This window comes from Protomyctophum bolini (genome assembly GCF_963924005.1).
Source record: "Protomyctophum bolini genome assembly, chromosome: 5".
Lineage (NCBI taxonomy): Eukaryota > Metazoa > Chordata > Actinopteri > Myctophiformes > Myctophidae > Protomyctophum > Protomyctophum bolini.
Window position 1 is genome coordinate 47,320,379 of NC_137866.1, and position 17,435 is coordinate 47,337,813.

Below are 17,435 nucleotides of genomic sequence, written 5' to 3' on the forward strand. Positions count from 1 at the left end.
AGCCACACCCACAAACAAACAAGCCACACCCACAAACAAGCCACACCCACAATCAAAACACGCCTACAAACAATCAAGCCCCACCCACAAACAATCAAGCCACACCCACAAACAATCAAGCCACACCCACAAACAATCAAGCCACACCCACAAACAATCAAGCCACACCCACAAACAAGCCACAACCGCAAACAATCAAGCCACACCCACAAACAATCAAGCCACACCCACAAACAATCAAGCCACACCCACAAACAATCAAGCCACACCCACAAACAAGCCACACCCGCAAACAGCCACACCCACAAACAAGCCACACCCACAAACAAGCCACACCCACAATCAAAACACGCCCACAAACAATCAAGCCCCACCCACAAACAACCAAGCCACACCCACAAACAATCAAGCCACACCCACAAACAATCAAGCCACACCCACAAACAATCAAGCCACACCCACAAACAAGCCACAACCGCAAACAATCAAGCCACACCCACAAACAATCAAGCCACACCCACAAATAATCAAGCCACACCCACAAACAAGCCACACCCGCAAACAGCCACACCCACAAACAAGCCACACCCACAAACAAGCCACACCCACAATCAAAACACGCCCACAAACAATCAAGCCCCACCCACAAACAATCAAGCCACACCCACAAAAAATCAAGCCACACCCACAAACAATCAAGCCACACCCACAAACAATCAAGCCACACCCACAAACAATCAAGCCACACCCACAAACAAGCCACAACCGCAAACAATCAAGCCACACCCACAATCAAAACACGCCCACAAACAAACAAGCCACACCCACAAACAAGCCACACCCACAATCAAAACACGCCCACAAACAATCAAGCCCCACCCACAAACAATCAAGCCACACCACAAACAAGCCACACCCACAATCAATCAAGCCACACCCACAAACAATCAAGCCACACCCACAAACAAGCCACACCCGCAAACAGCCACACCCACAAACAAGCCACACCCACAATCAAAACACGCCCACAAACAATCAAGCCACACCCACAAACAATCAAGCCACACCCACAAACAACCAAGCCACACCCACAAACAAGCCAAACCCACAAACAACCGAGCCACACCCACAAACAAACAAGCCACACCCACAACCAATCAAGCCACACCCACAAACAAGCCACACCCGCAAACAGCCACACCCACAAACAATCAAGCCACACCCACAAACAATCAAGCCACACCCACAAACAAGCCACAACCGCAAACAATCAAGCCACACCCACAAACAATCAAGCCACACCCACAAACAGCCACACCCACAATCAAAACACGCCCACAAACAATCAAGCCCCACCCACAAACAATCAAGCCACACCCACAAACAAGCCACACCCACAATCAATCAAGCCACACCCACAAACAATCAAGCCACACCCACAAACAATCAAGCCACACCCACAAACAAGCCACACCCACAATCAATCAAGCCACACCCACAAACAATCAAGCCACACCCACAAACAATCAAGCCACACCCGCAAACAATCAAGCCACACCCACAAACAATCAAGCCACACCCACAAACAATCAAGCCACACCCACAAACAAGCCACACCCACAATCAATCAAGCCACACCCACAAACAATCAAGCCACACCCACAAACAATCAAGCCACACCCACAAACAAGCCACACCCACAATCAATCAAGCCACACCCGCAAACAATCAAGCCACACCCACAAACACTCAAGCCACACCCACAAACAATCAAGCCACACCCACAAACAGCCACACCCACAAACAAGCCACACCCACAAACAAGCCACACCCACAATCAAAACACGCCCACAAACAATCAAGCCCCACCCACAAACAATCAAGCCACACCCACAAACAAGCCAAACCCACAAACAACCGAGCCACACCCACAAACAAACAAGCCACACCCACAAACAATCAAGCCACACCCACAAACAATCAAGCCACACCCACAACCAATCAAGCCACACCCACAAACAAGCCACACCCGCAAACAGCCACACCCACAAACAAGCCACACCCACAAACAAGCCACACCCACAATCAAAACACACCCACAAACAATCAAGCCCCACCCACAAACAATCAAGCCACACCCACAAACAAACAATCAAGCCACACCCACAAACAAACAAGCCACACCCACAAACAAGCCACACCCACAATCAAAACACGCCCACAAACAATCAAGCCACACCCACAAACAAGCCACACCCACAATCAATCAAGCCACACCCACAAACAATCAAGCCACACCCACAAACAATCAAGCCACACCCACAAACAATCAAGCCACACCCACAAACAAGCCACAACCGCAAACAATCAAGCCACACCCACAAACAAGCCACACCCACAAACAAGCTACACCCACAAACAAGCCACACCCACAAACAAGCCACACCCACAAACAAGCCACACCCACAATCAAAACACGCCCACAAACAATCAAGCCACACCCACAAACAAGCCACACCCACAATCAATCAAGCCACACCCACAAACAATCAAGCCACACCCACAAACAATCAAGCCACACCCACAAACAAGCCACAACCGCAAACAATCAAGCCACACCCACAAACAAGCCACACCCACAAACAAGCTACACCCACAAACAAGCCACACCCACAAACAAGCCACACCCGCAAACAATCAAGCCACACCCACAAACAATCAAGCCACACCCACAAACAATCAAGCCACACCCACAAACAATCAAGCCACGCCCACAAAAAACAAACCACACTCACAAACAATCAAGCCACACCCACAAACAAACCACGCCCACAATCAAAACACGCCCACCAACAATCAAGCCACACCCACAAACAAACAAACCACACCCACAAAAAATCAAGCCACACCCACAAACAAACCACGCCAATCACGCCTATGAAATACAGCGTAGGACGTAGCGTGGGACGTAGGTCTCTACAGCGTAGGACGTAGGTCTCTAAAGCGTAGGACGTAGGTCTATACAGCGTAGGACGTAGGTCTCTAAAACATAGGACGTAGCGTAGGACGTAGGTCTCGAAAACGTAGGACGTAACGTAGGACGTAGGTCTCTAAAGCTTAGGATGTAGGTCTCTAAAACGTAGGACGTAGGTCTCTACAGCGTGTGACGTAACGTAGGACGTAGGTCTCTAAAACGTAGGACGTAGGTCTCTACAGCGTGTGACGTAACGTAGGACGTAGGTCTCTAAAACGCAGGACGTAGCGTAGGACATAGGTCTCTAAAGCGTAGGACGTACGTCTCTACAGTGTAGGACGTACGTCTCTACAGCGTAGGACGTATGTCTCTACAGCGTAGGACGTAGATCTCTAAAACGTAGGACGTAGCGTAGGACGTAGGTCTCTAAAGCGTAGGACGTAGGTCTCTACAGCGTAGGACGTAACGTAGGACATAGGTCTCTAAAACGTAAGACGTAGGTCTCTAAAGCGTAGGACGTAACGTAGGACGTAGGTCTCTAAAACGTAGGACGTAGGTCTCTACAGCGTGTGACGTAACGTAGGACGTAGGTCTCTAAAACGTAGGACGTAGGTCTCTACAGCGTGTGACGTAACGTAGGACGTAGGTCTCTAAAACGCAGGACGTAGCGTAGGACATAGGTCTCTAAAGCGTAGGACGTACGTCTCTACAGTGTAGGACGTAGGTCTCTAAAGCGTAGGACGTAGGTCTCTACAGCGTAGGACGTAACGTAGGACAGACGTAGGTCTCTAAAACATAGGACGTAGCGTGGGACGTAGGTCTCTACAGCGTAGGACGTAGGTCTCTACAGCGTGGGAGGTAACGCAGGACGTAGGTCTCTACAGCGTAGGACGTACGTATCTACAGCGTAGGACGTACGTCTCTACAGCGTAGGACGTAGATCTCTAAAACGTAGGACGTAGCGTAGGACGTAGGTCTCTAAAGCGTAGGACGTAACGTAGGACGGACGTAGGTCTCTGAAACATAGGGCGTAGCGTAGGACGTAGGTCTCTACAGCGTGGGACGTACGTCTCTACAGCGTAGGACGTAGATCTCTAAAACGCAGGACGTAGCGTAGGACATAGGTCTCTAAAGCGTAGGACGTACGTCTCTACAGTGTAGGACGTACGTCTCTACAGCGTGGTACGTAGATCTCTAAAACGTAGGACGTAGGTCTCTAAAACGTAGGACGTAGGTCTCTGAAGCATAGGACGTAGGTCTCTACAGCGTAGGACGTAACGTAGGACATAGGTCTAGGTAGCCTTTAAAGTGCGATAGCTCCTCCCACAAAGGTCAGAAATAAAAGTTAGTCGCGTCCACGCGTAGCTATCGATAAGACGAACGCGATGATATGTGGCTCGCTTCTGGTACTCAATTTTAAATTCAGCATTTCAACCAAAAACACATTCTTAGCATCGGTAACCCTATAAACCTTTCGATCAGGTAAAACTAGGGTTATCTAGGGTTAGGGTTAGGGGCTACGGGGGTCGCACGACAATGGCGGACATATCAGATCGTAGGCCTCGGAAAGCTGGAAACGCCAACGTCAATTACTTGTCTGACGGACGTATCGTTCAAGAGCTATCGCGCGTTGAAAACTAACCCTAACCCTAGCCAATTAAGAGAACCGTAAGTCCGTGTGCTGGGAAACACATATCAGCGCGTTCGCCTCGCCGTTCTGAGTCGGAAAATGGTCTCGGTTTTTTACAGAAGATTTCTGGCGGCTAAGTGGCTAGTACACCCACTTCCCGACATCGTAGAGACACGAGACCACCACGGCTGTATTCAGCGGGAAAAAGTGAGTCTAGGGAGCCCGCTCCCGACGCTCAAAGACACTCGGAAGACCCAAAGGTCAAGCGTTGACATTTAAGGCTTTAATTTGCGGCCTCCCAGCTTTAAAATTCAATAAGATATTCAAAAAAATTGCTGTCTTCACAAACAAGACTGTTTCTAAATGTTTGAAGCGTCCCGAATCCGATGGAAGTGGTTTCGTAGCTCTCCGACACTGCTAACTCTCCGCCAAATCAAAAGAGACACGTTTTTTCAGCCCCTAGAGCTCAATTATTATTTTTTTTTTTCAAACAACACATTTTCTGAATCACTTTTTCATGCCGGATTTAATGGAATTGGTCCCGTTTTCCACAACATTTCGGGGGGCTGGGGACAGGAAGTGGGCGTTTACACCCACTTCCTGACGTCGTAGAGAGATAAGACCACCACCGTTGGAATCGGGGGGAAAAAGTAAGTGGGAATACATGCCCCTTGATTGGAAAAAATCACAGGAAATATGTCCTTTTTGGATGCAAAGGTGACATTTTTACAAACTTTAGCGCCCTTTTTCACCACTTTCCCAAGGTCAGACAGTCTCGTCGTTGATATATTCGGATTCAGCGGGAAAAAGTGAGTCCAGAGAGGTATCTGTCGGATAAAAAAAAAAAAAGCACAACACTCCCTGTAGTTTGACGGTTAGCGCCACCTTTAGGCCCTTTCCAAAAGTCCTTTTGTTTCAAACAAGACATACTTTTGTTCAGAAGGTGAAGCTGAATCTGGGGAACCTGCTCCCGTCGCTCAAAGACACTCCTAAGGTCTAGGGTCAAGGTGTGACCTTGACAGGCTTCAAATGCGGCCTCCCAGCTTTACACCGGTGTGTGTGTGTGTGTGTGTGTGTGTGTGTGTGTGTGTGTGTGTGTGTGTGTGTGTGTGTGTGTGTGTGTGTGTGTGCGTGTGTGTGGGAGTGTGTGTGTGTGTGTGTGTGTGTGGAGTGTGTGTGTGTGCATGCGTGCGTGCGTGCGTGAGTGTGCCATCATCAAATTCATAGAGTAGTGTGGTCACTGGTGTTTCTCAACCTTGTCAGGGCGTGACCCCATCCAAATTAATCACTTTTGAACTGGGGACCCTGACAAGAACTTGGGATGCATTCCCTTTTGCTTGACTCCCGGTTCCACAGGAATAGGCCTATTTATATAGTGAAATAACCATCCATCATTTCCCATTTTTGTCTTGATCAGTGTTTGAACATGAAGTTTTATAGTAGGCTATTCTTCAATAGTATGCATTGCAATTATTTGAAAACCGTGTATTCATATTTGATGGTGTGCATGGTAAATAATTGGATGGCCAAAACACATTTATGTTTTATGTTTTACTTTTGGCTGTCTGCTAATCACAAGGTCATAAAATATCTCATATTGCTTTCTCTAGGCCCCCCCTCCCCCCTCTCTGTGTCTGTAACTGTAAAGAACCCAAACACGTTTTCTACTGAACTTTTCTATATTCTGGGTGAACAGACATTGTTATTATGACAATGTTACTTATTGTGAAACAAGTCGTTTTCCTTTGAGCCAAATGCTTTTATTTTGAAGGGAGTTTTGTGGGACATAGCTGTCGTGTATTGGTTACTGAAGTCACATGACCAGGAAGCAGGTGACGACAATACTCTATGGTGACGACAGGTAACAGAAATGTATAGGGAAACCATCCGGCAAGTCGACAGGAGCAGTCACTACAATAAAGCAACCAGAAAGACAATGTTGTGTATATGATTCAATTCAGTAAGGATATAAGAACACAACAATAGCTACCTGCGCACCGGAAAGAGGAAGTATTACATAATAACCAGACAAGAGAGAGAGGAGACGCGTGTTTTGCTGCTGCTAAAAAGTAAACCGCTTTTTGCCATTGAGACTTTCAATGATTGTTTTAGCACCCCCGAAGAGGCATAAGGTTGGTACACTTGGACTGTGTTTGCAACATACAATACAACACGTTTGTGGAGCTAAATGACCTTTGATAAAGTGCACTGTTCAGTTTTGGTATATGGAATGAAAAACGTATTTCTGCAGCAAAGGCTCACAGTGCTACAAGGATAGTGCACTATAAACCAAAGTTTGGTTTGCTACTCTTTCTGTCAAGTGTGCTGTAAAGGAAAGGTTAGAAGTGCACATGCAAAGGAAGGATTGTTATCACTGCATTTCATACATTTTGGATAAAAAGGTCTTTATTTCATGTCATTATATTTACACTTAAAAAAGGTTAAAAGAAGGTATTTCATTACTCCATAGTTAAAACAGCTGCTAAAAAGGGAAAAACTAGTTCAATATAATAAGTGCTTGGTGATGTTGAAGTCATCAATTAATTGTAATATGTTACAGTGATTCTGATTGATGGTCAAAGCCATTTAAAAAGGAAATTGTACTGTTTTGAATTAGCATGGGTTACTTTTGGAGCTTCTTGAGCTGTTAATATTTGGTACTGTCATTGCAAAAGTATGTGAAATTAACAGTATTTTTTTGTTTTTACTGTCCTGTCAGTTCTTACGGTGGTTTATGGACTTAATAAATTCACTACCATCAGTTCAAGTCTTGACCTTTGTAGCAAATAGACCCTTACACGTCCATTTGGTTCCATGTAATGTAGGTGATTTGTTCAAGGGGTATAAATTGGCAGATTGACTGAACAGGCAATTTATTTTTCAAGGGTCAACCATCTGTTTTTTTTTTACTGTGCATTTTTACTTTTGTGTTGAGGAAAGGTGTCGAGGACAGCCAGCATGCACGCAGACGTCGTCACATCCACAGGGGGAAAGGTGTGGAGGACAGCCAGCGTGCACGCAGACGTCGTCACATCCACAGGGGGAAAGGTGTGGAGGACAGCCAGCGTGCACGCAGACGTCGTCACATCCACAGGGGGAAAGGTGTGGAGGACAGCCAGCGTGCACGCAGACGTCGTCACATCCACAGGGGCAGAGGTCCACTTCTGTTTACTTCACTGCCAGCCAGGGCAATGCCAGCATGTATGAAGGAGGGTAGGTGTCTGCCATTTACATTCAGTACCACAGTACTACGACATACACAATGTTCAAGGAAAACATTAGTACTGTAGGTCTGAATAGCATGTGTGGCAGCATAATACAAGTACTTCCAGTACTTCTCTTACAATCAGATGGTGGCGTCCTTCAGGTTAGGGCTCAATTCATCCACTCTGTCTGTTCATCCATCCACACACTTTTAACATAGGATATATGGACAGAGGGTTGGTGGGCGGGCAGATCGTGGTCACAAACGTAACATCCGGACATAGGACGCACATCGTTGCTCCGATCTGTACCAAACCTGGCACAAACTCTGTTCGGGGCTGCCACCACGTTAGACGGTTAGAGGCAGGCACACACACGTGTTCAAGGGTCCTTGAGCAAGACACTGAACCCCAAATTGCTCCTTATAAGGGTGGTTGCCACCAATGTCGGAGTGATGAAAGTGCGTTTGAAATGTAACACACATTGTATTGCACTTTTTTCTTTTCTTTTCTTACACAATTTCCTTCACTCTGTTTTCCTCAGCTATATCTCTGTGAGGCTGCTGGAGATCTGTCTTCCTCCTCCCAAGATCTTCATCAGGAACCTTGGACCATCTAAAGCCAACATGCAGCAGTTTCTATGTCAGTCGTGCTTAGATTTTTCAAAAATAGCAGACCTACAAGTTCGTAGCGCGCTATGAGCTTGTATATCTGCTATTTTTCAATAAATAAAGCATAACAAAAGGGGTTCCCCATTTGGCGGGAACCCCTTTTGGTGTTTCAAACTTTAGCTGTTGAAAAATAGCAGACCTACAAGCTTGTAGCGCGCCACTCGGTAACCACAATTAGCATTGTATTTGTGCATTTGCCAGACTGTGCTTTTTATGAAACTTTATGGATCTTGCTTCCTTGTTTCTCACTGTATGTAGTTAAAAACATGCACAAGCCATACATGACATTTCATTGGCCGAAAGTAGCCGGGTAGACGTACAGTATTACTGATGTCATCTCAGCTATCATTTTAGGCCGTTGAAGTTTCAGGTTTGGTAAAAATGAGAGGGGACTCAAGGAAATAAGCAAGGAATTGAGGTGCCACCTGTGTCATTGATGGGGATTGAAATCTTGTTGTGTGTAATGACTCGTATCCCAAGTCCCAGGGCTGTGTGTTCCAGACCAACTGCTGTGTTGTAATGGTCAGCTTCCTAGATGGAAGGCTTTGGTCAGTGAACTAGCTACTGACGAACAGTCAGACACACTAAAGACAAATACATGTACAGTGACAAATAGACATGGTCACACACTTGACACATACGTAAGGTTACCTTGCTGGCTAGCAAATCGCAGTCTTTAGTGAAAAGTTGCTCAGAGAGATGCAAAATAGGAGATGATCATTGATGCGCCCTGTCCAATCCAGTGTACAACCAGTTACTTACAAACTATAACGGCACAATATGGTTCCTTAGCAGTAGCACCTTGTCCGCTCCCCAGTATGTGTTAGTTATTGCCCACTGTTCTGCGTTGTAATTTTGTTAAATTTGTAAGCTTTAAGGCTGTTCTCGTTTTTGTTTGTGCCTCCTACACACATGTGTGTAGCTTGTATGATCTACAAGCTCATAGCGCGCCACCGAGTGGCGCGCTACGAGCTTGTAGGTCTGCTGTTTTTGAAAAATCGAAGAACGACTGACATTTTTAGAATCTGATCTCAGGTCAGAATGGGTTAATCAGACCAGTGTGTGTCCAGTGGAAACCTCGTATGAATCTGATCTCAGGTCAGAATGGGTTAATCTCTAGGCGTTGTGTTTTGCTTGGTCAAAGGAGCACTTCATCCATTTTCAACAGTGGTGTCTTGCTCGTAGAACGCAGTACCATGCCGTGGTGACCACGCTAGAACGTCCCGTCCCGTCCCCCTAGATTCAAGAGAAGATCATCCACCTCGGGTCACCAGACTTTCCAAAACGCACCACGTGCCCTGCAGTGGTCTAGGTTTACTGGCGGTGGGCGCGGCCCCCTATTTTCACACGTCGTGTACAGGTTAAAACTGTTTACCTGAACGCACGTTCTCACACACGGTAAAAGCAACACAGCGCAGCAGTATGGCTCCAGTAGGCTACAGCTTCTGTGGTGTTCTGCACGCAACGATAATGCCTCCTCCACCGTCGAAGCAGAGATTTGTCCGATTCCAAAGCAAACGTTTTAGTTTCGCTATATACTGCAGCACAGTAAAGAAGTTTGTCTGACTATTTTAAGTCTACTTTTGTGTTTGTGTGTCTAAAACTCTCACACACTATAAATAATACACTAGGCTTAGGCTATCAGCTGCATGCCATGCACACATGTACTGTAGGCGCATGCGCACCTTCTTGCTCGTGACATCATGGAAGAAAAAAAAAACACCATTAAAACACTGATTTTCAATCAGTGCCTCTCTTCAATTTGTGTGTTTCAGATACAACAAACGCATCAACGACATAAGAGAATGCAAGGAACAAGCACTGTCTCATGCGTACGTATCCTAATCTCTCTTTGCCCTCCATCTCTTAATCTGCCTCTATCTGTCTATCTATCCATCCATACATCCTTCTCTCTTGTCTTTGTCTCTTCTCGCCTTTCCCTCTTTCTCAACCTGCTATCCTTTTATCTTGCATGCTTTTGCACTTGTTTAACCACTTTCTCTAATTGGCCACTCATTCCTCCATCCATTAGTCTTTTAGTCCTGCATCCCTTCACTTTTTAATCACTTAAACCTTATGCTTTTACGCCCCCTGATGTTTTCACGCTACACTAATAATATCTGTGTGTTCACCCCAGAAAAGGGATGGAAGAAAAAATGCTATTGAGAAACATTCCACTTATTGGCTGTCTGGGCCAGTTTCTTTGGCCAATGTCAATGGGCTGACATTACTGACCCTACCAAAATCCATTTAAGGTTTTAGTATAAAACAAAAAAAATATATAGTATGACCAGTTATTGAACTAGTAAAGGTAAAATATTTAATTCCTCCCCTGCTCAACCACCTGCCTTCTCTCCTCTTCTGTCAGTGGTACTCTCATCTTACCATGTTGTCCCGAAGGTGATAGAATATATAATTGAATGATGTGTCATTGGGCATCATCTATGTGTTTGATGTGCAGAGGCTCCATGCACAGAGAGAGACGCAAGTTTCTCCGCTCTGCTCTGAAGGAGTTGGCTACCGTCCTTGCTGACCAGCCTGGACTCCTGGGCCCAAAGGTAATATATAATGTCAACTTAACCCATTCTTGGGGTGGGAACCCCTTTTGGTGTTTTTAACTAAGCATTATGTTATGCTTTAGCTATTGAAAAATAGCAGATCTACAAGCTCATAGCGTGCCACCGAGTGGCGCACTACGAGCTTGTAGGTCTGCTATTTTCTTATTTTTATGATCAGTACTTTATTTTAGATTTTTTACAAACGCATACAACAGACAACCTAAAATACAGACACAAGCAACAACAGCAGAGTACGTATTCATGGACAGACAAGATAGATAAGAAAAAATTGAAAATAGTTTACATTATTTAGACGACCAAACGCAGCATCATCAACCGTATCATAATGTGTATTAATACAATAAACAATCAAGAGGGCATTGCCTGACCATGGATCACACCAAGGGACCTGCAACATGACTGAGGAACACGTCCCACTTCAGATCATATTTTAGGTCTGCTATTTTTGAAAAATCGTAAGGCACAAATCTTTGAATATATATTCTTTCAGAGCGAACGTTTTTTTTTTATTCCGACGTCAGGCCTGGGTTAAAGAGTCGTGCTGCAATATTTGTATATTCTATGTTATGGAGTTCCTGTGGAGAGCCAGAAGTACAGGACCACAACGTTAGTACTGCGAATAATAATAATGGTGATTCCTGATCTGGTACTGGTACCCAGTTTATACAAGCTCAAAATCTGGGCATTTGAAATCACGCAATGCTTTAGCGCTTTGTCCCTTACTCCAAGTTGTGCATTGTGGGATTGGGATAATGCCTTTTCAATCGGGGCCAGAATACGTTATCACACAGTTTATTAAGGGAATACATTATGTTCTGATAACTAGTGTGACTCTGTCTTCTTATAAACCTAATGATTTAAGATGAACTTTTCTACTTTCTATTTAACACCTGCATGAGTTGGCCCTATAATGTTCTGATGAAGATAATGATACCAAAGTAGTGTGTTTTTTCTTTGTACAGTAGGTGTTCAAAAAGAGACCTTTCTCTCTTTTACTCTGTGTTCTCCACCTGCAGGCGCTGTTTGTGTTCATGGCATTATCGTTTGCCCGTGATGAAATCATCTGGCTCCTTCGTCACGCCGACAACATCCAGAAGAAAAGTACAGATGACTTCATAGACAAGTAAGCAAACACACACACACACGCACAATAATACACACACACTGATACATGATCGCACACAGTAATGTGTGTTTGGTTGCTATGTATATAATGGAATGTACATCGCTAGGCACGACAGAATTGTTGACCTATTAGCTAAGTTCATATGTTTCATCATCTGCCAAAATGTATAAGCACTCGTATGTTTTAACTGCCATGTTCATGTAGCCAGACTCAAATCACACTGTCGTGTGGTATTTGAGTCTATGATGATTTCAGATGTCACAGCTAATACACCAGATATTGTTGGTGTTGATGACAGTAGAGAAGTGACCATTTTGGAAGTGGCATGTACATTTGACCACAGTCTGGAAGAGGCATTCCTTACCAAGGTGCTTAAGTACCAGCGTCTTAAAGATGCTATTATACAGCTTGGCTACAAATGTAAACTACTTGTGTTCATATTTGGAAGCCTTGGTAATGTCCATAAATCAGTCGTGAGGTGCCTGCAGATTGCAGGCATGCCCAAGCTGAGAGCTGATCAGGCATCGGCAAAATTCTGTTCAGTGTCTGCAATAATTGGCAGTCGCCATATATGGAGAAGGCGATGCCCGTGATCTGTATCCTGAAGCACTTGTTGTAGAGTTTTCCAAGTTTGCGCATCCACTATTGTTTGTGTTCAAGAATTTCTTGTTAAGTGTGTGTGTGTGTGTGTGTGTGTGTGTGTGTGTGTGTGTGTGTGTGTGTGTGTGTGTGTGTGTGTGGTACAGACACATAGCAGAGTTGATCTTCTACATGGAGGAGCTGAGGGCCCATGTGAGGAAGTATGGTCCAGTCATGCAGAGGTACTACGTTCAGTATCTATCTGGTTTCGATGCTGTGGTGCTCAACGAACTGGTGCAGGTACACACACACACACACACACACACACACACACACACACACACACACACACACACACACACACACACACACACACACACACACACACACAAGCATTGAAAATGTCAGTGGGACAATCTTAATTAACGGGGGGAAGAGGGTTACTGAAACTACCCCTACCACCCATGGTTTCATATTCCTAATATTTATTTGTATGACAATGATGAATAATGGCTAAAGGAACATGCATCGATAACATTAATCACCGTAAGAATGGAACTTGTTTTTTCTATGCTAGAACCTCTCTGTGTGTCCAGAAGATGAATCAATCATCATGTCTTCCTTCGTCAACACGATGACCTCTCTCAGCGTCAAACAAGGTAAACATAAACTACTGTACTGTAAATCATGGTTTGAGGTAATCATGTATGATCATTTAACCCTGAGAGTGTACAATTGCAACAGGTCATTATTTCTTTATACAGTCTTTCAGTTCAATTAACCCATTTAGGCCTGAGGTCGAAATTAAAAAAAAAGTCTTCAAAATCCTGACGGCTTTCTGAAATGTTTCTGTTTCAGTTGTGCTCAATATTTCATGTCAAGGAAAGGACCCCAATATGAAAATATGTTGTTCCAGGGACCCCAACACAGAAGCAAAGAATTGAGTTAAAATGTTCACTCTGTAACAATATATATTCAAAGATGTGAGGCACATTTTCACCATTTAAAAGAAATAGCAGACCTACAAGCTCGTAGAGCGCCACTCGGCGTGAGCTTGTAGATCTTGTATAACATAAAAGGGGTTCCCGCGCAAAATGGGTTAATACTGGAATGTACTGTGTTTATATTATGCCAAAAACTGTTTCATGGTTTCTCTCTCTCAAAAAAATCTAAAAGGAAAAGAAAAACCTGGTACAACAGAATAACATTCATAAGCCAAACGCCAGCAGACAGTAAACATCAAAGATTAAATGCTTATGTCCATGTCAGCTCAGTGTTGTGGAATATAATTATTGAAGGATGATGTGATGTGTGTGAATATTGTTTTAAAAATAACATCAAACACTGTCATTAGTTTGTTTCCGTTTTAAAAGTTATAAAACCTATAGATGGATGCCATTCATTTATTTCCAGCATTATTTCACCCGCGGTTTATCCGATATTAATTAATAATATATTCTTTTGACCCAAACTGCGGTTAACCGGCTAAATCCGCCATCCGCTGGTGTCTAATGTCAATACAATACAATACACAATGGTGCTATAGTCTTCCGTTTGTCGTTCTCTTGTTTCTGATTCCTCAGACTTATTGCCACTTTCTTTGCATTTCGGTTCATCCCTACTTCCTGTTTTCCTTTTCCTCATTCCCTCTTCGTTTCCATCCAACCTGCCTTTCTTTCCCTGTTCATTTGGTTCGTTCCCTTCTATTCCATCTTTCTGTTCTTTATTCCCTCCCACCATGTCTCCTCTAGGCGTATACCAGTGTTTCTAAGGCCAGTCTGGGTATAGCAGACCACAGGGAGCTGGGGAAGATGATGAACACCATCATCTTTCACACCAAGATGGTGGACTCACTGGTGGAGATGCTAGTGGAGACCTCTGACCTCTCCATATTCTGGTGAGAGACACACACACACACACACACACACACACACACACACACACACACACACACACACACACACACACACACACACACACACACACACACACACACACACACTTCTTATACATCAACACATTTACACAAAATAAATAATATATTTTTGTGTGTGCAGTTTCTACAGCCGTGCATTTGAGAAGATGTTTCAACAGTGTTTGGAGCTACCATCTCAGAGCAGACACTCCATCTGCTTCCCTCTGCTGTGTACACACTTCATGTCCTGCACACATGAACTGTGCCCCGAGGAGGTAACACACACACACACACACACACACCCAAAAGAAAAAAACACCCATAGTCCCAGCTAATGTGTTGTGTTTTTAGCAGAACATACTGTGTTGCAGTTTGTGTCCGCATAGAAATGACAAGTATAATTGTAGCCATAGAACAGCCCACATTGTGTGTTTATGTGTGTGTCTTCTAGCGCCACCACATAGGGGATCGCAGCCTGTCGCTGTGCAACATGTTCCTGGATGAAATGGCCAAACAGGCCAGAAATCTCATCACTGACATTTGCACGGAACAATGTACTCTCAGTGACCAGGTACGTACTGTACACGCACACTACAACGCCTATTTTTGGTCAATGGGACGACACGAATGAGACAATTTGAATATAACGCAGTATCAATTCTTTGTTGCCAAGTATGTTGTTCATATTTCCGTTCTGCTAATGACAAAGTGATCTACCATTAACCCATTTTGACCTGAGATCAGATTTTAAAAAAAAGTCTTCTACATCCTGACAGTTTTCTGAAAAAGCTATGTTTCTATGTCAGTCGTTCTTCGACTGTTCAAAAATAGCAGATCTACAAGCTCGTATGATTGTTGTATAATTGCAATATTACACGAGAGGGTGTTCTTCATCGTCATTAATGCATGCCTGCGATGCTGCAGGAGAGTTCCGAGTGCATTAATGAATATAAAGAACACCCTCTCGTGTAATATTGCTTAATTAATTAACTAACTGGTTTAAGACAGCCAACACTAGGCCTATGCTATTACAAGATATTAGCATTAGCAACCATCCTACCAGATGTGTCCAATGGTTTTGTTGTCTTGTAGCAACATTTGGATGAATTTAATATATACATGCAATATTACTACTACTATACTTGTTTTGTCTCCAGCTGCTTCCTAAGCACTGTGCCAAGACCATCAGCCAGGCCGTCAACAAGAAGAGTAAGAAAGCTACAGGGAAGAAAGGAGAGCCGGAGCGAGAAAAGCCTGGAGTTGAGAGCATGAGGAAAAATAGATTACTGGTCACCAAGTGAGTTATCTCTGACACACACACACACACACACACACACACACACACACACACACACACTAGAACATTATTATTCAATAAGAATTGTAAATCCTTAACCCATTTTGACCTGAGATCAGATTCTAAAAATGTCTTCTACATCCTGACAGTTTTCTGAAAAAGCTATGTTTCTATGTCAGTCGTTCTTCGATTTTTCAAAAAATAGCAGACCTTCAAGCTCAAAGCGCGCCACTCGGTGGCGCGCTTTGAGCTTGTTTTTTTTTTAGCTTGTCTTTTCGATAGCTAAAGCATAACATAATGCTAACACCAAAATGTTGAAATTCTTGTCATTTAAAACGAAATGTGAAAGGTTTGTTTTCAATGTACTGTGTGTGTATTTCTGTTATTGTAGAGCCAGGGGTTAAACGGGTCACAATAATAACCTGACTTCACAGCCTTGTGTGTTCTCGTACAGACAGCAAAGTGTTTGAAACGTATACTTTGTTGTTGTCTTCTTTCAGTCTGGACAAGTTGCACACAGCCCTGTCTGAGCTGTGTTTCTCCATCAACTACGTTCCCAACATGGTGGTGTGGGAACACACCTTCACACCGCGAGAATACCTCACCTCACATCTAGAGATCAGATTTACCAAGTAAATACATGTACACACTGCAAATACTCACATGTGTTTGATTGCTCAATGTTACACTGCGACCTCTAAAGCCTGCTGTAAATGATCCCCAAAATAAATATTGCTGTTGTCCTCAAATGTTGATGCATGTATCATGTATGTAGATAATGAATTATGATTTGTCATCAGTGGATACAAATTACATTATGTATGTATTTATTTATATTTATCTTAACGTTATTGTCTAGCGAAATGTTCTAATTTAGCTACAGTTGTCAAAACACGTGCAAACATAAAGTAAACCTTTGTCTGTGTTCATCTTGTTACCTTTTATTCACATGGAAAGCTAAACTGTTTCATGTGTATGTGTCAGGTCTATTGTGGGGATGACCATGTACAACCAGGCTACTCAGGAGATAGCCAAGCCCAGCGAGCTACTGACCAGCGTCAGGGCCTACATGACCGTCTTACAGTCCATAGAGAACTATGTCACTATTGACATTACCCGCGTGTTCAACAACGTGCTGCTGCAGCAACGGTTTCTGAACTGCTGCAGCAGACCCTAACCCATTCTGAACGGGAACCCATTTTGGTGTTAGCATCATGTCATGCTTTAGCTATTGAAAAATAGCAGACCTACAAGCTCATAGCGCGCCACCGAGTGGCGCGCTACGAGCTTGTAGATCTGCTATTTTTGAAAAATCGAAGAACGACTGACATTTTTAGAATCTGATCTCAGGTCAGAATGGGTTCATCAGACCAGTGTGTGTCCTAGTGGAAACCTCGTATGAATCTGATCTCAGGTCAGAATGGGTTAAAAAGACGCTAACGTGTGTTTTGCAATGACACA

At 44.0% G+C, this 17,435-nt stretch overlaps 2 protein-coding genes across 2 annotated transcripts; both read left to right on the forward strand.

Annotated features, from left to right (window-relative positions):
• Positions 1-6,487: 6,487 nt before the first annotated feature.
• LOC308316302 (nck-associated protein 1-like) lies at positions 6,488-13,706 on the forward strand. Its single transcript, XM_080764829.1, has 8 exons — positions 6,488-6,736; positions 7,545-7,817; positions 8,352-8,449; positions 10,254-10,310; positions 10,940-11,036; positions 12,074-12,180; positions 12,930-13,062; positions 13,340-13,706. Exons 5-8 carry the CDS (start codon positions 10,947-10,949, stop codon positions 13,541-13,543), a joined length of 534 nt encoding a protein of 177 aa, XP_080620955.1. The 5' UTR covers positions 6,488-6,736; positions 7,545-7,817; positions 8,352-8,449; positions 10,254-10,310; positions 10,940-10,946; the 3' UTR covers positions 13,544-13,706.
• Positions 13,707-14,517: 811 nt separating this feature from the next.
• LOC308315162 (nck-associated protein 1-like) lies at positions 14,518-17,151 on the forward strand (the record flags this gene model as incomplete). Its single annotated transcript, XM_080763001.1, has 6 exons — positions 14,518-14,659; positions 14,820-14,952; positions 15,129-15,248; positions 15,835-15,974; positions 16,475-16,606; positions 16,959-17,151. The coding sequence occupies exons 1-6, from the start codon at positions 14,574-14,576 to the stop codon at positions 17,149-17,151; spliced, it is 804 nt and encodes a 267-aa protein (XP_080619127.1). The 5' UTR covers positions 14,518-14,573.
• Between the last annotated feature and the right edge of the window lie 284 nt (positions 17,152-17,435).